This window comes from Nipponia nippon, unplaced genomic scaffold (genome assembly GCF_047370975.1).
Source record: "Nipponia nippon isolate SJK-2023a ecotype South Korea unplaced genomic scaffold, ASM4737097v1 scaffold_10, whole genome shotgun sequence".
NCBI classification, from domain to species: Eukaryota; Metazoa; Chordata; class Aves; order Pelecaniformes; family Threskiornithidae; genus Nipponia; species Nipponia nippon.
The window spans coordinates 32,310,770-32,337,696 of record NW_028262291.1 but is presented as its reverse complement, the minus strand read 5'-3'; the positions used below and the strand labels follow the sequence as shown (position 1 = coordinate 32,337,696).

At 45.2% G+C, this 26,927-nt stretch overlaps 1 protein-coding gene and 1 long non-coding RNA gene across 20 annotated transcripts in view; both read left to right on the top strand.

The window, feature by feature from the left end:
• Nucleotides 1-14,292, top strand: part of PCNX1 (pecanex 1) — a 93,052-nt gene extending 78,760 nt beyond the window's left edge. For 7 of the 19 annotated variants that reach the window (XM_087746436.1, XM_087746437.1, XM_087746435.1 and 4 more), the window contains 6 exons: nucleotides 362-636; nucleotides 2,361-2,602; nucleotides 3,699-4,135; nucleotides 5,025-5,090; nucleotides 5,579-5,719; nucleotides 9,271-14,292. In XM_087746436.1, coding sequence (XP_087602562.1) covers nucleotides 362-636; nucleotides 2,361-2,602; nucleotides 3,699-4,135; nucleotides 5,025-5,090; nucleotides 5,579-5,719; nucleotides 9,271-9,411 — 1,302 coding nt within the window. In that variant the 3' untranslated portion in view covers nucleotides 9,412-14,292. Of the gene's footprint in view, nucleotides 1-361; nucleotides 637-1,241; nucleotides 1,536-2,360; nucleotides 2,603-3,698; nucleotides 4,197-5,024; nucleotides 5,091-5,578; nucleotides 5,720-9,270 lie in introns of those variants that run through there. The other 12 variants (XM_087746443.1, XM_087746438.1, XR_015701981.1 and 9 more) reach the window with 11 other exon arrangements.
• A 2,520-nt stretch (nucleotides 14,293-16,812) lies between these two features.
• LOC148057144 (uncharacterized) lies at nucleotides 16,813-26,335 on the top strand. The gene is made up of 4 exons (XR_015702071.1): nucleotides 16,813-18,548; nucleotides 18,800-18,921; nucleotides 19,900-20,061; nucleotides 26,047-26,335. It is a non-coding gene; the product is annotated as an uncharacterized LOC148057144 (long non-coding RNA).
• The last annotated feature ends 592 nt before the right edge of the window (nucleotides 26,336-26,927 follow it).

Sequence of the window (26,927 nt, the reverse complement as noted above, 5' to 3'; positions counted from 1 at the left end):
AACTATATCAAACTGCTACTTCAGCCCAAATCATTACTTTTTTGTTACTGATCTGCCGTCGCTAGGGCTGCTTCTTCTGGAAGTCTAGTGGAAGTATTTCATCAGAAAATCAGTTACTGACTTAAAATACCTTATTTCTCATCCTATTCTTAGTTTTGCTTTATTCTCACTGTTGCAGCCTGTGTCCTGTTCAGCCTTTTAAAAGCCCGTTCAGCCTTTTCAAGAAGTGAATATGAATGCTTGCAGTTCTGTGGTGCAATATTACATACACTCGTGAAGGCCTGGGCATTGCAAAGCAGTCTTCACACACTCTCATTGTTTCACTTTCTGACACAGCCTTTCTACTTGTCTTCTTTTGCAGGTGAATAAGGAGTGTGTGCGTGGCCTATGGGCAGGACAACAACAGGAGCTTGTCTTCCTGCGTAATCGTAATCCAGAAAGAGGAAGTATCCAAAATGCAAAACAAGCTCTGAGGAACATGATCAACTCCTCTTGTGATCAGCCAATTGGATACCCAATCTATGTCTCACCTTTAACTACTTCCTATTCGGATAGTCATGAACAGCTTAAGGAGATTCTCGGGGGAGCTATCAGCTTAGGAAACATCAGAAACTTCATAGTGTCTACATGGCACAGGTGAGCTGAGGAAATGAGTTCTCATTAGTATGTGTTCACATTCTCATATTCCATTAAGTAGTCTCATCGATGCCCAACACGGCATAATTTATAACATTCAGTCGCACAAAAATAAATAAGCCTTGACTTTTATTTCAGGCCCATCTGTACCATACCGCAACTGCTTTGGTACAGCATTAATCTTCAAGGCATGTAAGTCATATGCCACAAACTATGTAAATGACGGCTCAGAAAAAACAGGACAGAAAGTCTAGATGCAAGAACTACAACTTCGGTTCTGATAATGAGAGACAATGCAACTTCTGTATTGTTTTTTTCAGTACCATCACTTTTTGCGGTCTATAATATCATCCTTCCAGAATCAGGACTATTTAGTAGGGTTCCTGTCTGGCAAACATTTAGCATGCAAGTGCCACTATTAATGTTGTTAGGGTATGCTTGTACATAGTAACTCAAGCTTTGAGCTGTTGTTCAGAATTTCATGAGTGCTTATAAATACACGGTATGTCAGAGCCAGAACAAGTAACTTGAGTGATAATATAATCCTCCCTCCACACGACCCCTCAGTAACCCAGTACAAACTCTTGCTGTGCTGTGTTTTATAGGCCATGAGAACCTTTACTGCACTTCTGGCCTCTTACGACTGTGGCTCCAAAAGCAACAGCAGCAGCTGTGTGTGGCATTCAGAAATGTGTGTCCTGGTTCTTACCAGTTTCGGGAGCAGGTGCCATGGTTGGAACAGTCCTGTAGCTGTTCTGATGGTCATATTTACACTTAGACATCTACAGCATGTAAAACGGGACGTGCTGCTTCACCCCAGAATATGCCACACTTACTACAGTCTGTGGTGTTTGTCTTCTGTTGCCATCTGCTTGTCCAACACGTGGATAGAATAACAGGTGAAAATATGAGACAGAACAGGATTTGGATCCAAGCTACGCATGCTTTGGAATTGGGGATCCCAGGGGCAAATAAAATTGGAAAGGAGTGCTCAGTGTATTTGAGTGCGACAAAGAAAAGAATAATAAAAGCAGGAATTGAAGGGAGGGGGAATGTGCTGCGTTTTTATGTCCATCTCAAGTTTATTAATGCAAACAGTGTGGTGAAGAGCCTGTGTGTACACTGGAAAATGTTGGCTAGCCTACTGTCTGAATGTTCAAAATTCACATGAGAATTTGTGATTCAAATAATTGGAATATGTGCTTAAAACAACTGTGCATACATTAGTGAAGGTAACAAGAAACCAAATACATGAGAAAGAAGAAAACCAAAACCAGAAACCAACATTCTTTTCCTGCTCATCTCAATAGACAAAGATTTTTGTAGTATAAGAATACATGATTGGTGTGTTAAGGAGCATAAATTTTACTTAAACTGTTACAAAATAACCAGGATGTTCTACCAGCATTTTGTATTTAGAATTTTATCGCTTTATTGTACTTCAGAGGTGGCTTGATTTTTCAGAAGCTATTTTATATGAGCATTTGACTTAGCATAATAACTGTTACTTGAATAGCTGTCATGAAGAAAATTGCAATCTGTTAGAAAGCAGTATTCATACTTGCAAAGCATATTCTGAGAAAATAAAGTCAAGTTTTATCTGATTTTAGGGAATGCTGTGGATTGTGTGGAGTAAAGCCTTTCGCTTGTCATCATAAGGCATTTCTTAGAATCCTGATGATTAGGAGGCCTGACTTAATGTGTCAATTGCATTATGTTTTCAGACTAAGGAAAGGTTGTGGAGCTGGCTGCAATAGCGGTGGAAATATTGAAGATTCAGATGCTGGAGGTGGAGCTTCTTGCACAAGTAACAATGCAACTATCAATGAGTCGCAGAGCAGCATGTCGCAAGGAGGAGGGAATGCAACTACAGGGCAGGGACCTGGAGCAGTACAGCACCCTCCTGTTGCAGCTCATCCCCCAGCTCTTCCTGCAGCTCATCCACCAACTCATCCCTCTACTCTGGGTAAAGTTAAAATGAAACAAAGCAACAATTTTGTACAAGTACGATCCTATAGCCAGAGCTGGCCTTTCAGCTCTTTCAATCAGGCCTAAGTTAAAAGAAAAAGCAAACAAAAGTGACTTGATTATGTAGTGTTAACACCTGCTGGATTCATATCAATGTACAGTGCTGTTCTAGGCAATGCAAGGTTCCCAAACAGAGATTTGAGCGATAGGGGTTGTGCTGGCAAAATAGATTAAATAACTTTTTATAATGCATCTCTATAGATTGGATCTTTTCTGTCATATTGTCCGTAAATGCTAAACTTGTCATTTTTTGTGAATGTCTTTATATTTCTTATTTATACAGTGGAATGGATTCTCTATTTCCATAGTATTTTAGCTGAATTCTATCCAAGAGTCCGTAGTGATCTGTAGTGAGTGAGGTGATAAACAATAAAGCTGAGAAAAAGCTTTCCAAACACTGCCTTTACTCAAAAAGAATATGAAAGTGTAGGTAGTTGAATGAACTTTTTTTTTTTTTACACGACTTAAGTAGGTCTATCAGCTGTGGAGAGGTATCTGCAAGTACTTAGTATAGGAAAAGCAATGACAGTAATGCTCATAAACTGCAATTCCTGTTTTTCACTTTAAGTGCATTAAATTTTGCTGGATTTGTTTAAAAACAGTTTTTGCTCTAACAAATTTTCTGACTCAATCTTTGAACATCCAGTCAAGCATATTAAGAAAAAATATTTATTATCTGGAAACATGGACATCTCTACCTACCTTAATGCCTTAAGTATGGGAAACTTAAGTGTTTTAAGAAACAAATTGTTAATGTGGGAAGAGCAAGGCTGAAGCATTTTTTTCAAGCTACTTGTCTTGCAGGGGTTGTGAATTGAACAGAATATGTAATTCCAAGATAAGGTGAATGAAATGTATTCAAATGCTCTGCTATATGAAATGCAACAGAGATCTTCCGCAATACAGCTGTTTTAGAAGTTGTTGATTAGACGCATCAGTTCTGTATCTAAGCGCTAAAACATTTGTGTGTCGGAAATCTAATGTGTGTAGGAGGCTATATCAAACGCTCCTGATTCTGTATCTTTTACTTTTAGGCACCAGTCAGAGCTCTCACTCTGTGCAGTCAAGCCTTGTCAGACATTCCCCTGCCCGTGCCTCAGTAGCTAGCCATTCATCTTATTGCTACGGCAGTCGTCATTCATCTCTTCGCACATCCACAGCAGGCTTTGTGCCTTGTCGGCGCTCTTCCACCAGTCAGATATCCCTTCGTAACCTCCCATCATCCATCCAGTCCCGCCTATCTATGGTGAACCAAATGGAACCTACTGGCCAGACTGGGGTCAGCGCGCAGCATGGACTGCCCTCTTCTAGCAGCTCCAGCCAAAGCATCCCAGCCTGTAAACAGCATGCCCTTGTGGGCTTTCTAGGGACAGAAGGAGGGAGTAATGCAACTGAAACTCAGTCAGGTGGTAACCCAAGCCCTGCAAATCAAATGCAAGCCAAAAAGGATGACGTTATTTACAGAATCCAGGTGAATAGTCCAGAAGAACAAGTTAACCTGTGCTTCCACGTACTTTTGTTAGCGTTACCTTGTATGTTGTTGAAATCACTGCTTTTAAATACACACACAATCTGGAATGTCTCAATATACAACTATTGTGCAGTTATATTGGGAGAACTAATGTGAGGAAAAGGTTTTCTGGACAACTAGCCTTCCTGCATGCTTAGACATCCCTGTCTACATTACTTGTATGTTTTGCTGTAGTGCAGCTTTAAGAATGTCAGCTGGACTCAGTTCCATTTCATACTTAGTTTGCCTTATTCATTACAACATGTGAAGCTAAACAGCTCATTTGCAGGGCAGAAAGCAACTAGCTTTTTTTCTTTTAAACCAAGTAGATTTTCCACAACAGTAAGTGTAAAAATACTTGCTTTTACTTTCATATGTATTTATTCGTTTTCATATGTATGTATTCTTTGGGTATGGCCACAAGTATGGGTTTACTGAGCAGAAAACAGGACACCATTGACTAAGTTAATTATGGCAGCCTTACTTATTTTGTGAAAATCCAGAAATTTGTATTCTTGCTCTTCGAGCTTTTATTAGCCCCACATACATGCCCTTGGCAGTGTATTAGTGGGAAACATCAAGACATGTATTTAATAGGATAGATCATAACAAACGTGATTTCATGGCTGATATCACCTCATTTTAGAGTAATCCTTAGTAAACTTAGTAAACTGCATCATAGTGGGCAAAGTTAACAAATTAATTTTGCAGGTCTGTGCTTAGTAGCTTTTGTTTGCAGGCAGGGGCCCTTTTATGAAACTGCTTAATTCCTCTGGATGAGGAGGATACAGGCAAAGTTGACACGTGCCCTTGGATATTGGATATTATGCAGTTCTCTGTCCTTAAATAGGAAGAAGTTTCCAGGAGTTTTCTCCTGCTTCCCCTGTGGAAAGGCCAGTTTACTTCAAAATACAGGGTGGGTCTCAACTAACCATGCTGGTAGATAAATAGTTCTTCAGCCTAACAGTAAATTCTCCAAGACCATATTTCTTAAGATACTCTGTAAGAAGTGATGAGCCAATTTTAACAACTCATCATCACTTAACTCTTCCCTGCTACTGGACCACGTGCTGCCAATGTTTATGTTGTGCCAGATCCTCATGACTGGCTCATGTCAGGGTCTAACTGAAAGAAGGGGTGGGAAAGGGAACCAGAGCTGCTGTTCCAGACAGCAGTGAACTGGTATATTGTCAGCTGTGTCTGAAACCACAGCCTAATTTCCAAATTCTGTGCTGCTCAGGCTTTTTTCTAGCCTGGAGCTTGAGTTTCCAACATTGAGATGGTACAGAAATTGATTTCTGTGGGTTAAAGTCAGTTCTCTGGAAGTATGCAAAAGGTTACAGTTTATCTGTTTCTTTTAAATTTTGGCTGAACTAACAGTCAAAACTCAATTCCTGCTTATAGTTAATGGATCCCAGTCAAGTACTGGAAGGGATCAACGTGTCAAAAAGGAAAGAGCTGCAGTGGCCAGATGAGGTGATACGGCTAAAAGCTGGAAGAAACAGCTGGAAAGACTGGAGTCCTCAGGAAGGCATGGAAGGCCATGTAAGTTTTGCTTAGAAGTTGACAAGCTAATTTTAAAAAAGGCAGTGTCTTGATTCTGTGGCAGCTTGCCTAGATGTCAAGGCCAAAGATACATATAGTAGTAAGCTGGATCAGCAGCTGTCCTCCAAGTCGCTGTTGCTGGAAGAGCATGTCTAGAATCCTAATTTGAAACAGAGGGATATTCCTGCAACTGTATCCAAAACACGCAGGATGATGATTCAGATGTTGTCAACCACTTCTCCTTCCTTGCCTTCTTCCAGCTCTTGTCATGAACAGGCATTGCGCTCATTCATCCAGCCTTCATTTTCCTTTCCTTAAACTGTCAATCCTTGAGCAAATATGGGAGGTCAATTTACTGAGTCCTTAATTGAATGGTTAACAATATTTGTTTTTAAATTACTCTGATGAAAATAGAGCTAAGTAAGATTGTCTTTAGATGTCTCTTTATTATACAATAGGTACGTGATACGTGTTTACTCTCTAAGAAGGAAATCTGCTGTAACTAAAACTTGCGAAAGCCTATGACTTGAAACTCCATCTCCCTTTTCCCTAGGGGTTTTATATCTGCATTTTATAAAAATTCACTGCATTAGTCAGAAAATTTATCTCCTAATTTAGGCTCTCTTTAGGAGGAAAAATCCCCAGCTCTATCTTTGAGGATTTTTGATTTTTACTGAGGCATACATTTTTTAGACCTTTGTGTCTATAAAGATGCTCCAGTGAGTATTCTTTCAGTGATAAATAGTAAAAGGGAAGAGTCACTGACATTGTGTCTGCATTCGTTCATCAATACAACTGTATTTTCATTTGGAATATGTCAGTTCTGACAGTTTATAAGAATTTGCTTTGATTGACTACTTAACCTCAATTGGAGGTGTTATTTGTAAATTGGATTCAGGGGCTGGATTTTTGCTGTCTGGAAGTCCACATCCACATCACTATAGATGTATGTGAAAACTTCAGGTAAGAAATGGCAATATGCTGATAACACAGCGTATGCCAAATCTACCTTGATGTTATATATGTGACGGAAGGGCCCTGGAAATAAATTCCTTCCATGAATAATTGTATCATAGTTGACGGTCCACTCTTAAGATAGTAGGGTTACCTTGTAGGTAACACCTAGGCGTAGAATGCCATTGTAAACATTCATAGTTATGTTGGGTTTAGAAGTTATACTTCTGGAATTTACTTGTTAGCTATTGCAGATCAATGATGTCGTACAGATGGTGAATGTAAAGGGTTATATTGAAACATGTCCTGTTGCCTGGTATCATTGGACAATTTTTTTCAGGAGTTCGTGTGTTTTGCAAATTGCAGCATGCTGACACGTACAGTAATTGATGTTACATAAAGATTAAAACGAGGATTTGAAGGTCAGAGTAAGCTACTGTTCTGAATGCTTCTCATCTATTTTTGGTGCAGCATACTGGCAGGTTTTTTAGAAGAGCATCTTTTAACCTAAGAAGAAAGGGGGGAAGCACTGGATTATCCTATGTGCGATTAGGAAGAGAGGATTTAACTTTATGACATAGTTTCCACTGCCTGCTTCAGCTGCCTGTGTTTAAACATACTAGTATCAGTAAAGCTATTAGCTCTTAGGACAGTCTTCCCTTTCTGATCCCGTGGCTGCGGTCCTTTCTGCAAACAGGCAGAAATGATTCTTACTGTTGAGATGCTGCTCATAAAGCAGTTTACCAGCCAAAGCCTTATGTCAGTGCTCTCGGTATGAAGTTCAGCGCTCAGTTGTTTAAAACTTTTCTACTACATAGAAAAAAACATTTTTCCTAACTCTGGTTTTTATTTTGCTGAGTATACAGTACAGTATATATAATACACAAAGATGTTATAGGGTTTCTTCAAGGAAATGAAATTTAGCAATCCTCTTTGTATTGTAGGTACTTTTTCCAGGACTTTCAGATTAAGGTATACTCTGCCTTATCCTTCTATGATACCTGACACTGGCATGCAGAAGAACCCTTTCCCCCCCCCAGGATATTCTTATCACCTCTTGACTATCTAGTGACATCATTTTGCATGTCATTAGTTATGGGCATCAAATAAATGCTAATCATGATAGAAGAGATGGTAAAACTGAGTGTGGGGGGATGGCTGCTGTGAGTTATAATCTGTGTACAACTTTCACATATACATAGCTTTTAAGGAGCCACGATATTGATGCCTTTGGAGTCAGCCCGTAGCTATCTCAAAGGACCTGTTTTAAGTTGGACAACAAGGCTGTAGTACTTGGACTTCATTGGGAAATGTTTTATGTGTCTGGGGATAGAATATTCCTGGCCTCACTTCATACAGCAGCATAAAAAGTTTATTTGGACAGACTTCGATGAAATGAGACTTGAACAGACAGCTTAAATATCATGATGTTGCATCAAACAAAGGGGAACTAAAGATGCCATGCTTCCCTGGCTGAAATGCTCTCTTCGTAGGTGCAGTGTAGATCTCATGCAGCGGACAAAGCTGAATCTCCTTCACCCAGTGGTAGAGAAATTGGCAGCTGTCAGCTCTGTATAGTGAGGATTAAGGGGGTCTCTTGGATTTGATCTTGGAAGATGTAGATTACTTGTGGTTTTCTGTCCTTTTTTCCCCACCTGTATCATTAGAACTCTTGAAAGCTGTACTGTCCTGGATTTGGTAAAACTTAATTGTATTTGCTTTTTACCTTATGTTGTCCTGAATTTAGGGTTCTTTTCCCACAACTGGCAAATTTGAGATAATTCTATTTCTATGGAGCTGGCAATACTTAAAACCATGTTACTGGAGCATCCTTGTGGTTCCTTTGGGGCACCCAGAAGTTAAGGGTTGTATTTTTATGGAGGCAGCTGAGCAGAGACATACAAGGTCATACAAGGGCCTATATGGAAAAGGGACCTTCTGATGGTCAATATCAGGTGGGATCCTTGGGAGCAGCAGATCAAAGTACCTGAATTCTGTAGCTCCAAGGGAGTATGGGGCAGTAGTTTGTGGCACTGTTTCTGAAACCCTTCCTCTTTGTAATAATTTTCATTTTAAATTATCTTTGAATAACTTAACTTAAAAGACTGACCTTGAATTCACAGTGAGTAGGGAACAAAATTAGGGAAAGGGATTTGACTTGGAGACAGCAGTTTACACCTAACTCCTGATAAACTGCAGTTCTGTGCTATTATGTGCTGCACAACACTGAGGTGTTTTAAGACTATTACAGCTAGAGCATCAAAATATCCCAAATCCGTACGTATACACTTTTTTTCAATTGTTACTAACTTTGCAAGGACTGTTTGGTTCTGATTTGGGTCAAGTTGTTTGTTCCTGCTGAAATTCAAATCAAAGGCTGGCTGTTCTCAGGTAAGCTGCAGGTCTCCAGCAAGACTTCAATGAGTAGCTTATCTGTAGGTATGCTGTGACTGAAAAATGAGAAACTAAGTCAGTATAGCACTTTATATTATTGCTCCTTTTGCTCTGTAAGGGTCTTGAATTATCAGCCCCAACTTTGATATAGCAGCTCTCCCTGTGGAACTTAAGTTTTATTATACTGGTTTTTTTCCCTCCAGGTGATTCACCGCTGGGTGCCTTGCAGCAGAGATCCAAGTAGTCGGTCCCATATAGATAAAACCATCCTGCTGGTTCAAATCGAAGATAAATATGTTGCTGTTGTTGAAACTGGAGTCCTTGAACTTGGGGCTGAAGTGTAAATCTCTTTGAGACTGAAACTTCCCTTTCTCCAACGGTTCAGAAGAGAGAAGGGTCCAGAAGAAGCAGCTCCCAGGACATGAAACTTTGGTCCAGTTGTAGGAAAGGACTTGAAATACAGATTTGTCTAAGTCACTTTCCCCAAATAAACAAGTGTAAGAATTTTTTTTTAAGTTGTTAGCTGCTGAAGAAACATTTGCATGAAGGATAGATTGTTGAGACATATCTTTTTGTTTATAAATTTTGTTTATGCATTGCGTAATGCTTTAAATCAACAAACTTTTCAGTTCTAAGATCGGAGCACCTCATATTTTTCTAATTGTTTTGCCAAAAATTGCCATGTCTTGTCACAGAGTGCGTGGAATTCGTCCACCTTATTTTAAAGAAATTGACTACAAACCTTCAGTTTGGTGGAACAGTGTAAGGGTTTCAGGTGTGGCAAGAAGAGACTGAACAGATGTATAGATTCTTATTCCTTATGAGCTAAACATTAATGAGAACTGCACTAATTTTTTTACAGCAATGCACTAAAAACAACCCTGAGATTGCTGAGAACATTTATTTATATATATAAATATAAGTATATAAAATACCATTATTTAAATTGCCTTTGGGATTAATCCCCTCCCTCTCCATATACATGTTGATGGTAAGGGCTGTGCCATGGGTTTGGTTCTATGTTCTGTATTTCGTACAAGTGCATTTGCTGCATCCTCTTCACAATAAATGGTAAAATAACAAATATCTAGAAAAGCACCTGAGTATCCCTGTACTACATCAGACTCTATTGTGGTGGCAGCGGTACCTCAAATCTATACAACACGTCTAGCTTTAAAGTGGACCCCGATATACTACCTTTCATCTGTCCTCCCTTCACTAGCCATGACTACTTTGCTTCTTTACACCCAGAGCTGGCTATGTTGTTTCAATGGCTCTTCTCTGGCAGAGACAGTTGTTTGAGTTTTGTAGGGGGAGGTGCAGGTCCATGATTATTTCATGGATGCTTGAAGGGTTTTTTTGATTCCATCCAATTTAAAAAGAAAAAAAACCAGCAACAGCAATACCCCAGAAAAACAAACAAACAAAAAAAACAACAAAAACTTGACTTCAGCTTTTAAAGAGCTTTTATAGAAGGCACAGCCCTAAACTTGTATCACTTTTACCACCTTGCCTTTTCTTTCCCTTTAGTCTTCATTCTTTTCTATAACTTGAATTTTATTTTCTGTGATTATATATTCTATGTAAGTGTAATTTGAGTATTTATAACTGTGAAGTTGAATTATTCATGTGTTACATATCCTAGGTTTTATTGTATTTTTTTAAAAGTGTGTATTCAGGGAAACAAGTAACTCAGAACTATCATTGGAGTGTGAGAGGGAAACTGGTTTGTTCTTGACTTGCAGTTCCTATGACTCACTTCTCTTAATCCATAAGAAAAAATGTACCCATTGTGATTGTTTCCTGTTTCTGACCTGTAATTATGTAGGACTCTGTGGGGAAACTGCACACAGTCCTAGCTTTTGGGAGCAGCCATCTTCTTCCCAGTCACCTCCACTTCTTTATATGTAATGTAACCAGAAGAGACTTCTGACATACCACAGAGGTTATTGTAATTATTTCTCTGACATCAGAGAAACCTTGTCCATTATGTACCTAATGTAAGAGTGAAATTATATGGGTTGAGAAAAAACAAAGGAAGAAGCAGCTACCTAAGAAATACTGGTATTCTGACTCAAGTCACTGTATGCCATCTAGCCATGAAAGGGTAAGTCTGTGTGCCTGGTAGCTCGTCAATTCTAGATACTGTTCCTAGTGAATTATACTGGGACCTTGCTTACATCATACACTATGCAAACTTGTATTCGAAATACTGTGCATCCTACACTTGCATATTACTATTTGGTTTATGCATATGCAGTCCCATTTAATCTTGGTATAAATGCACAGTTCTGGATCTGCCACCATTGAAATAATTTTGCTGTTCCATGTAGTTTATCTTATGTGCATGTTATAACGTAGTTGAATTCATCTCCTGCACATCTGAAAACATAGTACAGTAGATGAACCTTCTTCAGCAGTCTGGTAATGTTGCTGTCAGGAACAAAGAAAATGTAAGTTTTGAATTGAAGGTGTGTTAGTTAAGTTTTTATTCTGTGTCCTTCCCTTCAGGTAATTACGGGGCTTCCTGTATCACTAGGAATATTGCTTCATTTTAGAAAGTTTGAAAATAGGCACCCATTTGGTATTAGTTGCACAAGGTTTTTTTCCTATACTGAAGCCTTGAGGTAGACAAATGACTGAAAAACAAAAGACAGTTGGTTTGTGTTTTTCTTTTAAAACTCGACTGAAACAACTTTCAGTCTGTTAACCCAGGCTCTTGGCAATCTCTTTCACTCCCTGCAGGGTGAGATAACAACAATGTCCATTGCTGGTAATAGACATGACAGGAATTAATGGCTTGTTAACATAAAAATTGTAGAGAATATGTAACTGCCTGGAATTAGATCAGCAAAGAGCAGATGGGGGAAAAGAAAGCCTTTTTTAAGGGGCAAAGAGAATTGATGGATCTTTGTATTTATTTTTTTTTTAATCTTAAGGCTTTTGGTGTGTTGCCTTCAGGAGATGGATTTTAATGTGGCCAGTTAGCAGGTTAGTACCTTCTTTCAGATATTCAGCAGACACCTGTTGTGAAGCCATTCACATAGTGCTTGTACCTATTCCAGATCCGCTCAACAGAAGCCACCTAGTTGAAATTTCACTCTTCCATAAGGCTTTGGAAAATTAACTTTTTTGTTTAAAGTTTTCCTGCATTTGGAACTCTTAAGATTCATAAATGATTTTATATTGGTTTGTGCAAAGTTTGTCTCGGTTTCCACTGTGCAAGTGACAAAACTTGTTTGTTTTATTCTGATTCCCCACAGGATAGATCTGTCCATGGAGACCTCTGTTCCAGATGGAGATAACTTCATCTTTTGTTTTCTTTTCTTTGGCCTTTGTCTTGATGCGTAATGTTTTTCTCCTGTTGTGAGTATGGAAGAGATGGGTATTTTCAAACTAGTCCTGTCAGTCTGGATTGAGCTTAGCATAGAGCAATTTGTTTGTTTGTTTTTTAGATCTTTCTAAGCTTTCCTGAAAACCCATTATAGATGAGTGCTTTAACTCTGTCCACTTGCACTGTGTGATAGTCCTTTGCCATAAGAACATTCCAGTTGAGTCATCTTGTCTTAGCTTCCAGGTAGATGCCAATCTATTTTGTTTCTCTCAGATTTCTTTAAAGGTGGTATCTATGTGTACATACGTGAGGACTTAACTGCTCCCTAAAACAAATAGTTACAGAAAAGTGCTTGAAAACCCCCCTAATCAGATTATGTTCATTGGTAAAAATGGCTGCTACTTAATTTTTAAAAACCTCTTCCCATTTCACCTCCCTGTGAAATCTTTTAGAATATGCTGATTAAAACCCTAAAATGTGTATGTGACACCACCGATGACACCTGGACTTCTGTGCCACTTGCGCTGTGTGGTACTTGTGATGAATTCTGGGAATCTCTGTCATCATTCAGCATTTATGAAATGATTTCAGAGTTGGGGGGAGAGCAAGGGGGAAGATGATGGTGATTCTTTTTAAGGTAATTCCATGTAGGTTGAATGCTCCTACAGCCACTTTGCCTGGGACGTTTGGCACGTTTCTGAGTGGTGATCTCAATTTTCCTGTCAGCTGTGTAGTTCATCACCAGGCATTCCTTACCCCCGTGTTCACAACCCCTTTGGGAACTGGAGAACTCTTACGAGAAGCCTAGATGACTGCCGAGGTGAGAGATGAAGACTTGTGGCACAGGTCCATGCCCTTGGGTCTTTGGCAAGTGGCCATAAAGCTTGGTCTGGACTCTAGGGTGTGAGGGGCGAGGGGGGAGAAGAGATGCCTTACAATTGGATTAACCTTCAGATCGTTTCTCTGATAATGCACACACCACCATACGACCTAGGAGTGTAGATACAAAGACATTGCTTTAAAAATCTTCCTCAATTACAGGACTCTCCATTCACAAGATGGAGCAGGATAGATCACATTTCTTACCATTAACAATATTATTCAAATATTATATTGGATTTGGGGTTATACCACCACAGGTTTTATGTACTTAATTTTATTAAGGAGTTCTATACCTATTATATAGGCATCTATTCTTTTCTTGTCTGGCTTGCTATTTGATAATCTAATGCAGTACATTCAGTGGCGCTGGACTCTTCCAGAAATTATACTGGTAATTACTGGTGCCTTAGTAAAAAAGTGGGTACATAACACCTTGGTGGAAAGTAAAGCATGTGGCTTGTTTCACCCCAGCATGATACGCATATTTCTAAAAAGGTGATTAAGATGGCTGCCCCAAAAGATTTGGGGAGTATACATACATCACTTGGTCACAAACATCTGAATATGAGCAATTTTTATGACTTCTGGTATGTACAGTTTGAATAGATAATCCCAGTACACCTAGTCCACAATGCTGAAAGATGGCGATCAAATAGCTGGATGCATTAACTTGTTACACAGACGCCCCCAAAAGCTTGACAATAAGCTGCTGGTTAGGAAATGGAGGGAGAGGGGAGTAGAGCGTAAATGAGAGGATGGCTTTGGTTTTTAATGGACAATGAAAATACATATTGCCTCTACCAGCAAACGGGATACCTTGCCAGGGATAGGGATATATGTACCTGCGTGTCTGTGAGTGTGTATGTGTCTGCGTGTGTTACTGGAAACAGCCTGTAAATATTGTAGCTGTTTAAAATGGAAAAGGCAGAGAGTTTTTTGCAACATGTTGCAGCAAAAGGACAGTATTGACAGTGGAGAAACACTGAGAAATAAAAAAAAACTTTTTTCACTTGTTGTCATTTATTGCACTATTACATTCTCTCACAAATTCCCTGTAATGACTATTTTAAGTTTACTCAGATCACCCTTTAATGAAGGATTCTCTTATTTTAAAATTATTTCTTTTATGTAGCTGTAGTAGTAGAAAGGAGAAGCCGAGCTATTCCTGTTTTACTGCCAGCATCACCTGTTTTCATGCTTTTACCTAAGTATGAGTGCCATGTGCTCTCTTCTGCAGTTAAAATGTTTTTCTCTTGAAGCATTTTCTGTATTTATCAGAGATTTCCTTTCTCTCTGAATCTTCTTCAAGGCCCAGAACACTATTGTACTGTCTTTATGCTCAGTAATTTTCTGTTCTTCATACTTCCCAGGGAAATATTTTACCTAGTGCGGTTTAATCAGTGATTTCTAACTTTCTGCCGTCCTTGATCTGATAGCCAAGTGCAGCATTGTGTGAAGTCCTGATGAACGCTACTCTTGCGTGAAGCACTTGTTGCTACAGTGATAATAATTTAGAAATACTCAGCTGCTGTCTGTACACTGTCTCAAATTTCGTCGCGCTAGCACAGAGAATTACAACATCATCTTGTCCCTCTGAGTTAGAAGTGAATTTTTCAAATGTAAAAATGACAGTGATTTACTCATTGGAGACAGCTCTGGGTGTTTCAGACTAAAGAGTGCCTGTGTCCTCTTTTTAAAATCAAAACAAAACATTATTCTGTTTGCCTGGTGTCACTAGACAAGGTGACTTGACCAACAGCTGCTTCAGGCCTTAATTTATCAATGAAAGAGGAAAGTACAAACATAACAAGTGTTCTTAAGGAAAAACAAGTCCCTTTTAGTAAAAACTAGTGAGTCTCATTGGGTTCATCATCTGTAACTTCTGTGCTTAAAAAAAGCAGCTGAGGTTCCAGCGGTATTTTTAACAGCGACAATATCAAAAGAAGACATGAGCAGCACTCCCAGCGTGATTTAGGGGTGGCAAAGGAGAAGACGGACTTACGCTGTAGTCCACTGTTTCTTGCTGTTGGTGTTAGCCTAAGGACTGCAGCTGGTAAAAACTGGGGGGGGGGACTAGAGCCCCAGTTAGCGGTTGGAGTCTACCTCCCAGTTTAGTTTTGCCTGAGAGGGATCCAAGTGACGTGCTCCCAGAGTGCCTGTCCACGTCAGCCCGCGTCTGGGAACCGGGAACAGGACTTCAAAACCGTACGCCTAGTCTGCGCGAGTGGAATGCCTATCCCGTGCCTTCCTCGTAATGCCAAAGCTGCTCCTCTCTCGTGTTTTAATCGGCCTTCCTCTGAAAAATAATTCTTGTGTGGACGGAAGGAGCCAGTGACTACGCAGGCGCTACTTGGGTTCCAGCAGACCATTGCCACGCTTACCTTTGAGCATCTCTGAAGACTGAGTTTTCACTTTTGGTTGGATCAGCTTAAATGGATTTTGCTCTGCGTCATCAGAAAGGGGGTTGGATTTTTTTTCCTAGATACTGGTGCAGCACACCTTGTCGTATCGCAGCACTGACGGCATATAGCACTGATGATGCAGGGTACCGGCGGGCTTTTGGTGGAAACTCAAGTTCCTCAAGAAACTGAGCGCACGCCATTGAAGTGTTTGTGCAAGAGGTCTGGTTTAACTTTTTCCTGGCGGTTCAGGAAAGCCGCCTGGGCTTTGCTACATGAACAGAAAGAGCACCAAGTTATGCTGTGACTGTGAACAAGAGAAAACTTTGGATGGATGGATGGATGGATGGATGGATGGATGTTTTGGCTGAGCATTTTGGTTCCTTTTTAGCTCCCTCTTCTGCCTTTATACTTTTGTAACTGAACAGTCAGGTTATTTTAGGCCTTCTTCAGTCTATCAGAAAAGTGTTAAGAGAGTAGCTGTGTCAGACACAAGACTGAAAGGGGAGAGCTGCAGAGCAGCAGGTCTCTGTTAGTGCTAGGTTTTAGGTTTATTGAGTAAATAAGCATGCCCCACGCGGTAGGACTGTGGAGCTCTAAAGCTATTTAGGAGGAAAAAAAAGAAAAAAGCAATCTTTGACTCCTAGAGCGTGAAAGAGAGAAACGGCTCGCAGGCCCTCACCTCTCCGTGGGGGCGGCTCCAGGGCGGCTGGAGGCCGGCTCGGCCCAACCGCGGGCGGGGCGGACGGGCGGGGAGGGGGCGCGGTGCCCCGGGCCCCGCCGCCGCTGCCCGCCGGGCGCACGGGGGCTGCGCCCTCGCCCCCGCCGCGCTGCCGGGGCCCGGTGCCGGTGGGAGGCCGGGGCCCGCGGCCGGCAGGTGGCGGCAGGAGCCCGCCGAGCGCCCGGGGCCCCCGGCCGGTCACCCGCTGCCCCGGCCCCGGCGCTCAGAGCGGGTCGGGGCTCCGCTGTGGCCCGGCAGAGCCCCGCTCCCGGCCTGGCCCCCGTGCTTTTAACCGGGGCGAAGGGTGGGCTTCGCGGAGGAAGCGGACGAGCAGGGGGCTCGGGGCCGCCTTCTGATGCCCGCCAGCCCCGGCGCTTGCAAACCTCTGCCGGAGAGGAGGCGGCGAAAGACAATGCCTGTGATTGCGGAGAGCTGGTTTTTAAATCCCCACCTGGCTTTCTGCTTGCTCATCTGTTCCAGCCGGCCTTTGGGGTTGTTTTTTTCAATGATGCCGTTTTAATCTCCACCCCCTACTAAAGCATCCAGATGTTTCTGCTCATCTAAGCAGCAAAGCCGATAGCAGCGTTCGCACGCAATAGGTTAGCGCTGAGCTGCCCCGTTAATCCTGCGCGGAGAGGACGCTGCAGTCCTTCCCTGCTGGGCTGGGGTGCTCTGGCTGGAGCGCCTGTGGCTGAAAGCCCCTGCGAGTTCATGCCCTTGTGCTGGCGCTGCTGCCTCTCCCTTACCTTGCCGGGGAACCGACCCTGCTTTAAAGATAGAAGCCTTTCCTCCATGTCTCCGGGTGGGAATGCAACCCCAACCCCAGCAGCCCTGCAATGGGAACGTGCCAAGGGGCAGGGCAGGAATCCCTCCAGCGAGGGCAGAGGCTGAACGCTTGATTTAGGGATCCCACAGCCTGAAATAAGGTACCTGGGACCTTACTGGGCCACCACGTATTAATATTGATGAGCCTCCCACACCCATCAATGAAAACTGCTGAGCAAGTCTTCACGCGGCGTGGGAGCAGAGTAGCCCGTGTCCCCCACGGCGGCGCAGGCGGCGTTGCCCGCCGGTCAGGGCACGGTGCATCGCTGCGCTCCATCCCGCGCCCTCGAGACGCTGGTGTGCCGAGGTGGCTGGGGCTGGCGCCAGACCTGCGCTGACCGGGCACGCCGAGAGCGACAGCAGCGTGTGCCCCACCGGTGATTTTCTAGGAGCCCTTCGCCCCCATCGGCTCTGCTGCCGGCTGGCTTTGCTCAGATCTGTGTCCTTCCCTCTGTGGACCAGGGCAGGGATGAATGAGTTTGATTTGGAATTTTTTGGTATTGTTTTATAACGTCCTTTCAGATGTCAAAAAGAAAGGAAGACACCCAACCAACCAATAATTTTCTTTGACCGTCAGTGATCCTATGGCCAGGGAAATAACAAGGAGAAAGGAACAAACAGCAAGAAAAAGGAAGGCAAACATATTGGGGAAAGGACACGTGAGGAAAGAGAAAGACCGCCTTCGTCTTTCTAGAAGCGATGAAGTGGGCAGCTCCAATAAAATTTCTCAGCCTCTTACCAGTAATTCCCTTGTGTTTAAGTGAACCAGAGGTGAATTCTTCAAAAGTGCAAATTAACTTTGAATACAATTCAAATTTAGCAAACGCCAGTCTCGGAAACTACTGAAGAGGTCATAATAGGCAGCTTTCTTCACTGCAATGTTTTGTATATATTATGGTGCATTATCGTTCTCATGCAAAATTGCAGATTAAACCTTGGTTTAAGGGCACAGTGTACCTGCTCCTCTGTGATGCTGGGAATGAAATGGCTGCTGTTTCCACGTGCAGTTCTTGGAAATGCACAGCTAACTCCTGCAACCCAAACACGTATCCGTACCACAGCTGCTCGAAATGTAGGCTGATGAGGATCTGGGTGGCCCCTGCTGCTTGTGCGGACCCCGCATACCTTCCACTGCCGTGGCAGATTTCACACGATGGCTCGGAGAGGTGTACCATGAACCTGCATAGAGTTCAATTACTCTTTTTCACTCCTGCTGTGGAAAGAAATCCTTGGTACCTGCGCCCTTGTGAATCTCTCCGGCAAGCCTACCTGCTCCACCTGATGCGGGTGCCAGAAAACGCAGGCAGGAGGTTGTCACCGGTAAGTCAGCGCTGTCTTTGTAGAAAACAATTTCCTCCTTTGTCGGCGGAGCGTGTTTTACACGTCCCGGCAGCGGCTGCCGGGGACGCAGAGGCCGCAGCGATGTTCCCCAGCAACAGGAACCGTTCCAGCCCTCCTCCTTTTTCACTGTGGGAACATCAGGGGTTTGGAGCAAACCGGCTCCCGCCCCCCGCGCTGTAACTGCCACGGTACATTAACTTTTTCTCTCTTGTGAACTTCATGTTTCCCAGCGCTTTGAGCAATCAGCCCTCGGTGTTCCCTGACACCCGCTGAGAGAGGAAGCCAACTCAACGTCTCTCCTTGCCGGTGCAATCGCAAGCCCTGTCATTCAGATGTGCGGAAAGCAAAATCGGTAGGAGCTCGTCCCTCTGGGGGTGTCAAGATGGCAGCTCTTTCTGGAAGAAGCAGCGCTCTGATATTAGGAGCAATTACAAACTACAGCTTCCCCTCTTCTTGTCATTCTTGTTGTTTGCTATTAATGGAGCATTTTGTTCCATCAATGTATATTGTGTGCATCTACAGCGAGGCTGGGGCTGTTTCCTCCCCTGGAGCTGCAAAGAAGTTACCCCGTGGGGCTGGTGATAACCGATCACCCGGCCCGGGCAGAGCCCAGCAGCTTGTTATTTCTTGCCTTCTCAGGATCTTTTCTATGAATAGCAAGGTAACCTGCTTGCTGCACCCTGGTTTTAGTGCTCTTTGTTCACTTTCGCCTAAGGCTTGGAAACCTCTGGGCTGTAGCTTCTTGCAGCAGTCTTGTCTTTTGTCACTGAATCTGAGAATGATCCCTGAAAATTACTCCTGGTTGTGGCCTAGGTGATCTGCTTTATGGGTGCCTTACCTGATTTTAAAAAAACCCCTGCATTTGAAAAATGCCTCGTACTTCAAGGTAGGTTAGCTGCTGTCGGGGAAGTACCCAGGTAAGGGTCCCCTGGCCGGCCAGGGCTGCTCGCTGCCATCCAGAGAGCCTGGATGTGCCCCTGGAGCTGCAGCCGTGCTCCCCCCAGCTCTGCCAACGCATCCTGCTGGCACTGATCACTTCCAGGACAAACAGTGCCAGCCTGTCACTGCCGCAGGGCCAGCTTGGCGGAGGGAGGGTCACCCAACCCACAATAAGGGCAGCAGCACCGACGCATTCACCGGCAGTGTCTGCACTGAGCCTTCCCCCATCCTACCCCGCAGCTGCTCGTGCTGCACCCACCTCCCCTGCTGACCCCGCTGCTTGTGCTGCCCACCAGCAGACCCCACCACTGTGCCTGCTGCCAGCTCACAGGGAGCCACGGCTGAGGTCTGAGAGCTGATTTGTCTTCTCCACCTCTTTTTTTTTTTTCAGTTTGGCATGATGCCGAGTGCATTAGGACCAACGAAACCAGCACCTGTGAGAAGAGACAGTCCTGACATCACATGGAAGTGTTACTGCTTGGGATCTCCGAGTCAAGTGGGCACCCTGCGTATGGGGAGGTCTTTCGTCTGCTGTGCAACTCCTCCAGCCTAGGTAAGGATTAGCTGCTGCCTGGGAGCTTGTGCCTGGATAACAAGCGTGCTGGATGGGTACCTGTGTGCGGTAGCGTCACAGGATGGTTTGGGCCGGAAGGGACCTTCAAAGATCATCTAGTTCCAACCCCCCTGCAATGAACAGGGACATCTTTCACTAGGCCAGGTTGCTCAAAGCCCCGTCTGACCTGACTTTGAATACTTCCAGCGATGGGGCATCCACAAGTTCTCTGGGCAACCTGTTCCAGTGCTTCACCACCCTCATCACAAAAAATGTCTTCCTTATGTCCAATCTAAACCCACCCTCTCTCAGTTTAAAACTGTTGCCCCTCCTTCCATCACAACAGGCACTGGTAAAATGTCTCTCCCTTTCTTACAAGCCCCTTTATATACTGAAAGGCGAGGTACCTGCTGGGCATGAGAAGTCAGGAGCTCCAGACAGCAGAAACAGTGTTACCTGTTGCGAAGCTGATAAACAGCTAAGACTGATGTTCAACAACCAAGCGGGAGGAACCCGAGGGGTGATGAGATGAAAGCCCTATACGTTTCTGCCTGGGCCTCGCCACTGCTCCAGCTTCGCTGTTGCAGCAGAGGTTGGAGGCCTTTGGAGCCCTGCACGTGTGCCGGGGATGGCTGCGAGCAACCAGCCGCTCCCCTCCCTCGCCTTGCGCTGTAACCCCCCCCTCGTGGAAAATAATGAATGGAAGTGACCTGGGTAATGAATAATTGGCTCGGAGCGCAGCACTGGCTGTGATTACGAGTTCATCTGTATGTGATGTTACGCTGCACGGCTCCCTAACTATTTTCAAGACAATTGGTTTTCATTATGGAAAACGCGTTCCCTGAAAGAGACAGCAGCGGTGCTGGCGGTGCTACGCAGCGGCACGGCGGAGCTGGGCTTTGTCTCGGGCACAAAATGTACCACATAAACATGAATAAATATCAAGTCTGGGTGAAGCAATGCTTTTCCACTCCCGTGCCAAGCCTGAAAATGCGTGCTCACCCTTCCCCATGGCCAAGGAGCTGTCAGTGCCGGGGGGATGGAGGGAGGGGAGCACCCCCTCGCCTGTCTCACCCCTGGCCACCGCAGGTCCTCTGGGGAGGGAGCAGATGGGCCCCCCCCCAAACTCCCCGTCACCCCTCACCACCCCTGGTCCCCCTGCCACGGGGAGGGGGTGAACGCTGGGGCGCTGTCCCTGGGAGGCTTTGGCACGGGCATGGCTGGAAAACTGTACGGGGGCCATCCTCTGGCTGCCAGCTTGGGGTTTAGAGGCATGCCATGACTTACTGCTAAGTTATTCTCTGTTTTATTAAATATTTAGCAGCAACTGTTCTAGAGATTAGTGGTGAATGATAGAAAAAAAACCCAAACCACACAGATGACTTTTACAGTCAGGTTTGGTGTACCAGTACTCCTACGCCTGCGTTTCTCTCCCAACAGGAGCCAAATTGCACAGCTTTATGTAACCGGCTATATAAAGAGCGCCTTGAAGGAAGGTGAAAACGCCGCCCACCCCCTGCCCTCGCCCCCAGCACCCCCTGCCCTCCGCTGGGTGTGCGGGCTGCTCACGGCCCCGACGGCCCCACGACGGCTCTGGCAGCCCAACTCTGGCCCCTCAAAAATGTCCCAGTGCCAACCACCTGCCCCATGTGCACCCAAATGCCCGAGGCGCATCGGTCCCTGTCTGCGCCCCGGGAAGCTGCTTCCAGCTCTGGCGTGTCACTGCCCAAGGTGTTTTCGTGGTCAGGGGTGGGGTGACGGAGAAAGAGGAGGGGGAATTTACAGGCACCATGCAAAGCATAAACCGGGCAGCGTGTTCAGGCTGAGAGCCTTTGCTCACCTGGCTGCAGAAGGCGTTGGGGCAGGGTGAGCAATGGTTCAGCCCTGTGGCTGGTCTCTGGGCCTTTCAGAGTAGCACAGGGGCAGGCCTTGGTTTGCTGGAGAGATCCCAGGACACATTATTCTATGTGTATACATATCTATCTGTGTGTGTATATATATATATATATGCTAGTTTCTGAAATGAAGGCTGCCTTAGAGCCGTGTCCTGGGATGTCTGCAGCAAAGCAGGCATTGCACAAAGGTTTAGGCAGAAAGTGCGTGGGCCGCGTGAGCTGGAATCTCAGAAAAGATTGTAGCTGTAGCTCAGCATTCCTGCCTGAGCCCAGCTTGGGGATTTGCTATGGGGTGCTTGCATCTCGCTGCTGCAACTGCATTTTCATTTTCATCCTGCAGACAATTTATAAACAACGCCTGGGGACAAGCATGGCTCTACCGGCTGTCTCTCTCATTCATAAGCATGCAGATGCTCACCTTTCCTAACTCTTCTCTAAATGTTTTCCTTGCCAGTTTTAAATGATGCCTGGGAGGATGCGAAGGGGGGCAGTGAAGGGAACTATGCCCCCGTTGTGCACGTAATTACAAAACAGTCATGTAAAATACATAATTGCTTGAGTGAGAACTGCTTAAAACATGAATTCTGACTCAGCTGGCAGCTGCTGTACCAGGGGCCAAGGGTGCCGTGGGAGAAGGTGTCTGTGCAGAGGTTAAAGCTGAGCAGCAAGGCACGGGCGCCTGGACTGCAGTCAGAGCTCTGCTGCTATGGTGACTTTTGGATCATTTTAATTCTTTCCACCTCCCTTTTCATACCTTCTCATAGGTGAAAACAGTTTTATGCACCTCATGGGAGAGTAGTGGTGTGGGAAGCAATTTCTATATATATATGTCATGCTATAAAGGTTTTCGTAATACTGATGTCGATGTGAGCTTCAGATTTTCTCATTTTTGGGGGGAGGCAGGGTTTCTGAATCAACTCACTTGACACAGAGCTAGAAGCCAGCCGATGAAAGCAGCCCAGCTCCACAAGCACTGCCGTGCTTGGGGGTGTTGGAAATCTGAACTCACAGCCTTGAATTTTGCAGTTGTAGCCCCTTCCCCTGCAACAGCCGGAGGCACAGCTCTGCGGGGGGGGGGTTCTCTGCAGCCAACGCACTTCACAGGGGTCAGGAGAAAAGCCTTCGGAGTGATATAAACACACCGTGCACCAGCGTAAGTCCAGTTGCTCATGACAGGACTGGAGGCTAGAAAAAGGTTTTCTGGGAGAAATACCTGCCCAGGGGAAGGGGATCTGCTTAGCCTCGTTTCACCATGGGAGTGGTGTGTCTGAGGAACTCTTTGCTCTGGACCCCCTTCCCCGTGTTGCTGCTTCTCATTTTTCCCTTCATCTCCCTTACTGTACCTTGCCATAAGCTAGATTCACTGCACAGATCTGGTCTTTTATGTTTGTACACTTCCTTAGACAATATGGCTTTTGAGTGCTTATCATAACCCAATTATTTTAGGGCATTGACAGCTGTTCAGCTTTCCTGGGCATGGTTATGATATTGTGAAAGTATCGGTAATGCAGGCTGTGCTGGTAATGCAGGCTAAAGCCAGTTTATTTCAATATATATGAGATTTCTTCCTATGCAATACGGGAACCCTCCCAAAGTTGAACGCGAAATGAGTCATTACTCCCTTACAAACCTGCGGCAGACAGCCCCCTCCACCGGCATTAGCTCAGTGTCATCTCCTCTTTACGCCACTTGCAGAGAAATGGCTCCGTGCGTTTGGCTGTGTCTTTCTCCCTCTCCCTCCTGCCCCTGCCTTTCCACGGTAATTGCCATTCTCCTCTGTTCCCACAAGTACAGGGAGGTCTACAGGAAATTATATTGCTAATTAAGCTATGGAAGAGAATACAAAAGCCCTAAACTATAAATACTCCATCTGCGTTAAAAACCAGTGACATGTATTGTCATTGGTGGTTGGAAGCCAGTGCAGCCAAGGAGCTAGACAGAAACTTTGGGGAGCAGGCAGCGCAGGCAGCGCAGGCAGCGCAGGCAGAGCGCTCCCAGAGGGTCTGTGACCACTGCCCCCAGACTCAAGTCACAGCATCGCTGCAGCAAGAAATCAGGATCGCAAGCAAAACCAAGACTCCTCAGTTATCTGGCTTTTCTAAATACAAATTGTGATGTCCGTAAGATTTCTATATGGTGTCACGCTTAAAGTAGCTTTCTAGCAGCAGCGATGCTGCTAGTGTGGTGATGGGACGAAGCCGAAATGCTGCTCACAGGCTGCCGCAGCAGCATCCCCGGCGAAGGCGTGCTCTGCTGCGTTAGCTCATCCTGGACCCCCCGCCGTACCCCAGTTACAGACCCGCTGCAGCTGCATGGAGCACTGACCTGGGGCAAAGCCTGCAGCCAGCGAGTGCCCGTAGCAGCTGTTTGGTGCCCAGCTCATCCGCACCCGAGAGCCGCAGGTCCTGCCCGGCTGGCGGGGCTGCGGGGGCCTTTCGGAAGGACGGGTCTCAGGGTGCGGCTGTGGGACAGGGGCCTTGCTGGGTCCCATTCGCGTCACTGGACCGCTCGCCGGCTGACCGTTCCCCCTGAACACCCACCTCCTGGCTGACGCTGTCATGCCACAACGTGCCTGCACAAATCTGTACTTCATGTCGGCATTCGAGTTCCTGTCTGTAACATCCAGAATTGCGTGCAGAGGCGTGAAAACCACTTTTGGTTATTTTGTACTGAGGCAAGTGGCTGAAGAGGGAGAACGGGCGCTGGGAATGACGCCTGCAGCTGAGCAGCTCTGGCGAGGTTTGCCTTCTGCTGCATCTACAGACTGTACTCGGGCTATGAGTTTTTCTTTCCAACCAGAATAATCGGAACTTTTTCCTTTTTGATGGAATTTAAGATTTTCACACTCTTCACAGGCAAGAGATTTAAGAAAAATACCAAATATTCAGAGAGACAAAATAAACCTTGAGACTCAGCAATGCTGTGTATGCAGAAAAAATATCATTTCTAGGTCATGGAAAGAGGTTCATTCAGCACTTACAGGAGCTGAAATCTGGTCCACAAAAGTACTGAGAAAATGCTACTGGTCACTACAGGTGCTTCAGTTCAAAGTTTCGATCCTCAAGGCCTGTACTGAGATGCTGAGATGACGAACATGAAGAAGTTCTGGCCCATTAACCAGAGCTACACGAAATGCCGGCAGCACTCCTTCCCCCTAAAATGGTCCGAGCAGCACGAGATCAATTAGCTAAAAGACCTGACTGTTTCTTACGGCAGAGGGGGCCACGGCGACGCACTCTCAAATCAGCTCACGCACAACTGGGCATTACTTTGGTTTGGTACATCATTCTGTTGGATACGATTTCTTTATCATTAAAAAAATAGGAAGTCTTATGCTAAAAGCTACATGGAAAAGGACACATTTCCTGATGGAAGCACTCAGAATTAAGGCATTTACAGAAATAAAGTTGTGCTTCCCTCCTTAACTTTGTCATTCAGTGCCTTTTGGTTACAATGCTGCTTCATTACTTAATTATATGTCTCTTTGGCATATGTTTCTTGCCTAACGTGCCGGATGTTGTGCAGTGAATGAATCAGAGTATTGGACAGCCCATCCTGCCTAGTGAATGAGGCAGGTGTCCTGCAGGAAAATAATGCTATAATCAGCTTCTACTGTTATTTCTGTACGCCAAGAAGCCAGATCAAGGCGTTTCAAGCAGATTTCATCTCACCTCTGTTTAGCACCAAAGGGGAATTTGCACCTTGCAGCCGATCTGATCTAACAGCTCCCAGGCCAGGGGTGCTCCCGCCTCCGGTTTCTGCTCCCCTGGGACTTAGGGAGGTTGCCTCTGCCAGCTGAGGGAGCAGAGCCAGCTCAGAGGGCTGCCAGGGCTGGTGTCAACGCAGGGAGGGAGAAGTGGGACTTTTCCTTTCCTTGGCAGCAAGCTGTTAGATCAGCTCAAGCCATAAATAATAGCAACCGCCCTCTCTGAGGAAGGTCTTTATCCAACAAGCACATTGCCCCGGGAAAAGTGCTCTCAGTTCTTAATTAACTGCCCAAGCTACAACACACAAACTCACTTCTGTACAAAATAAAGTCCCTGCAAAATGAACTGCCCAGCTTACCGCATCCTATCCTGTCTGCCCACAGGGTTTCCGTGCGCAGCCCCGGTGCGGCAGGATAAACACGCGCCAGACACTGATGAAGAGCAGACAAACCTGCTCACCGGGGGGTTGTTTCCCACTGGACACCCCCTCCTTCCCCCGTGAAGGGACAGCTACAGAAGACTTTCAAAACCCAAACCTTTGGAGGAAAGCCTGTGGCTGTGCTGGATACCGCAGGCTCTGCCTCTTTCCCCTGGTGGCATGAGAGGGACACGTCACCCCATCTCCTCCCGCACACCACAGGTACCAAACACCTTTTTTCTGGTGTTTGGCTATCTGGCTACCCAGCGAGGCTCAGAGCTGAGCAGGAGCCACTAGATTGCTGCAGCGAGCAGTGATCCGTAGTCCTGCAGGATCCCTCTACAGTCAGCGGAGGGAGATAAGCAGAGCGGAGTCATCCTCTTCACCTTCCCACAAGTGCAGGTCAGACGGATCTGCGCCTGCAGAACCCCGCGTGCTTCCCTGCTACGACCCTTCAGCACTTCTGGAATATGCCCGATATTGCCTCAGGGTAGTGCTGTAACATACTTCCACCTTTGTACTTCATGGCTTGTAAAGAAGCTTGAACAAAGCTGAATGGAAGAGGTTGGGTGTCCGGTCTCACCGCAGGCTCTATGCTCAGGGTGCCTTCAGTTTCGCTACAAACGTTTCTTGTGATTTTTCTCTTTGCGAAGCTCCCAGCTGTGCTGTGGAGGGATGAACAAGCCCTCACCTGCCCCACGCAATTCCACTTCGGTAGACTGAGCTTGTAAACTACTTCCCCTCTTTTCTTTGCATATATTAGAAAAATGATGGTGTCCTATAAAACCAATAAGCAAATGTGCTTCCTGAGGGTAGGGAAACATCCTCCCCGAAGCAAATGCTGCA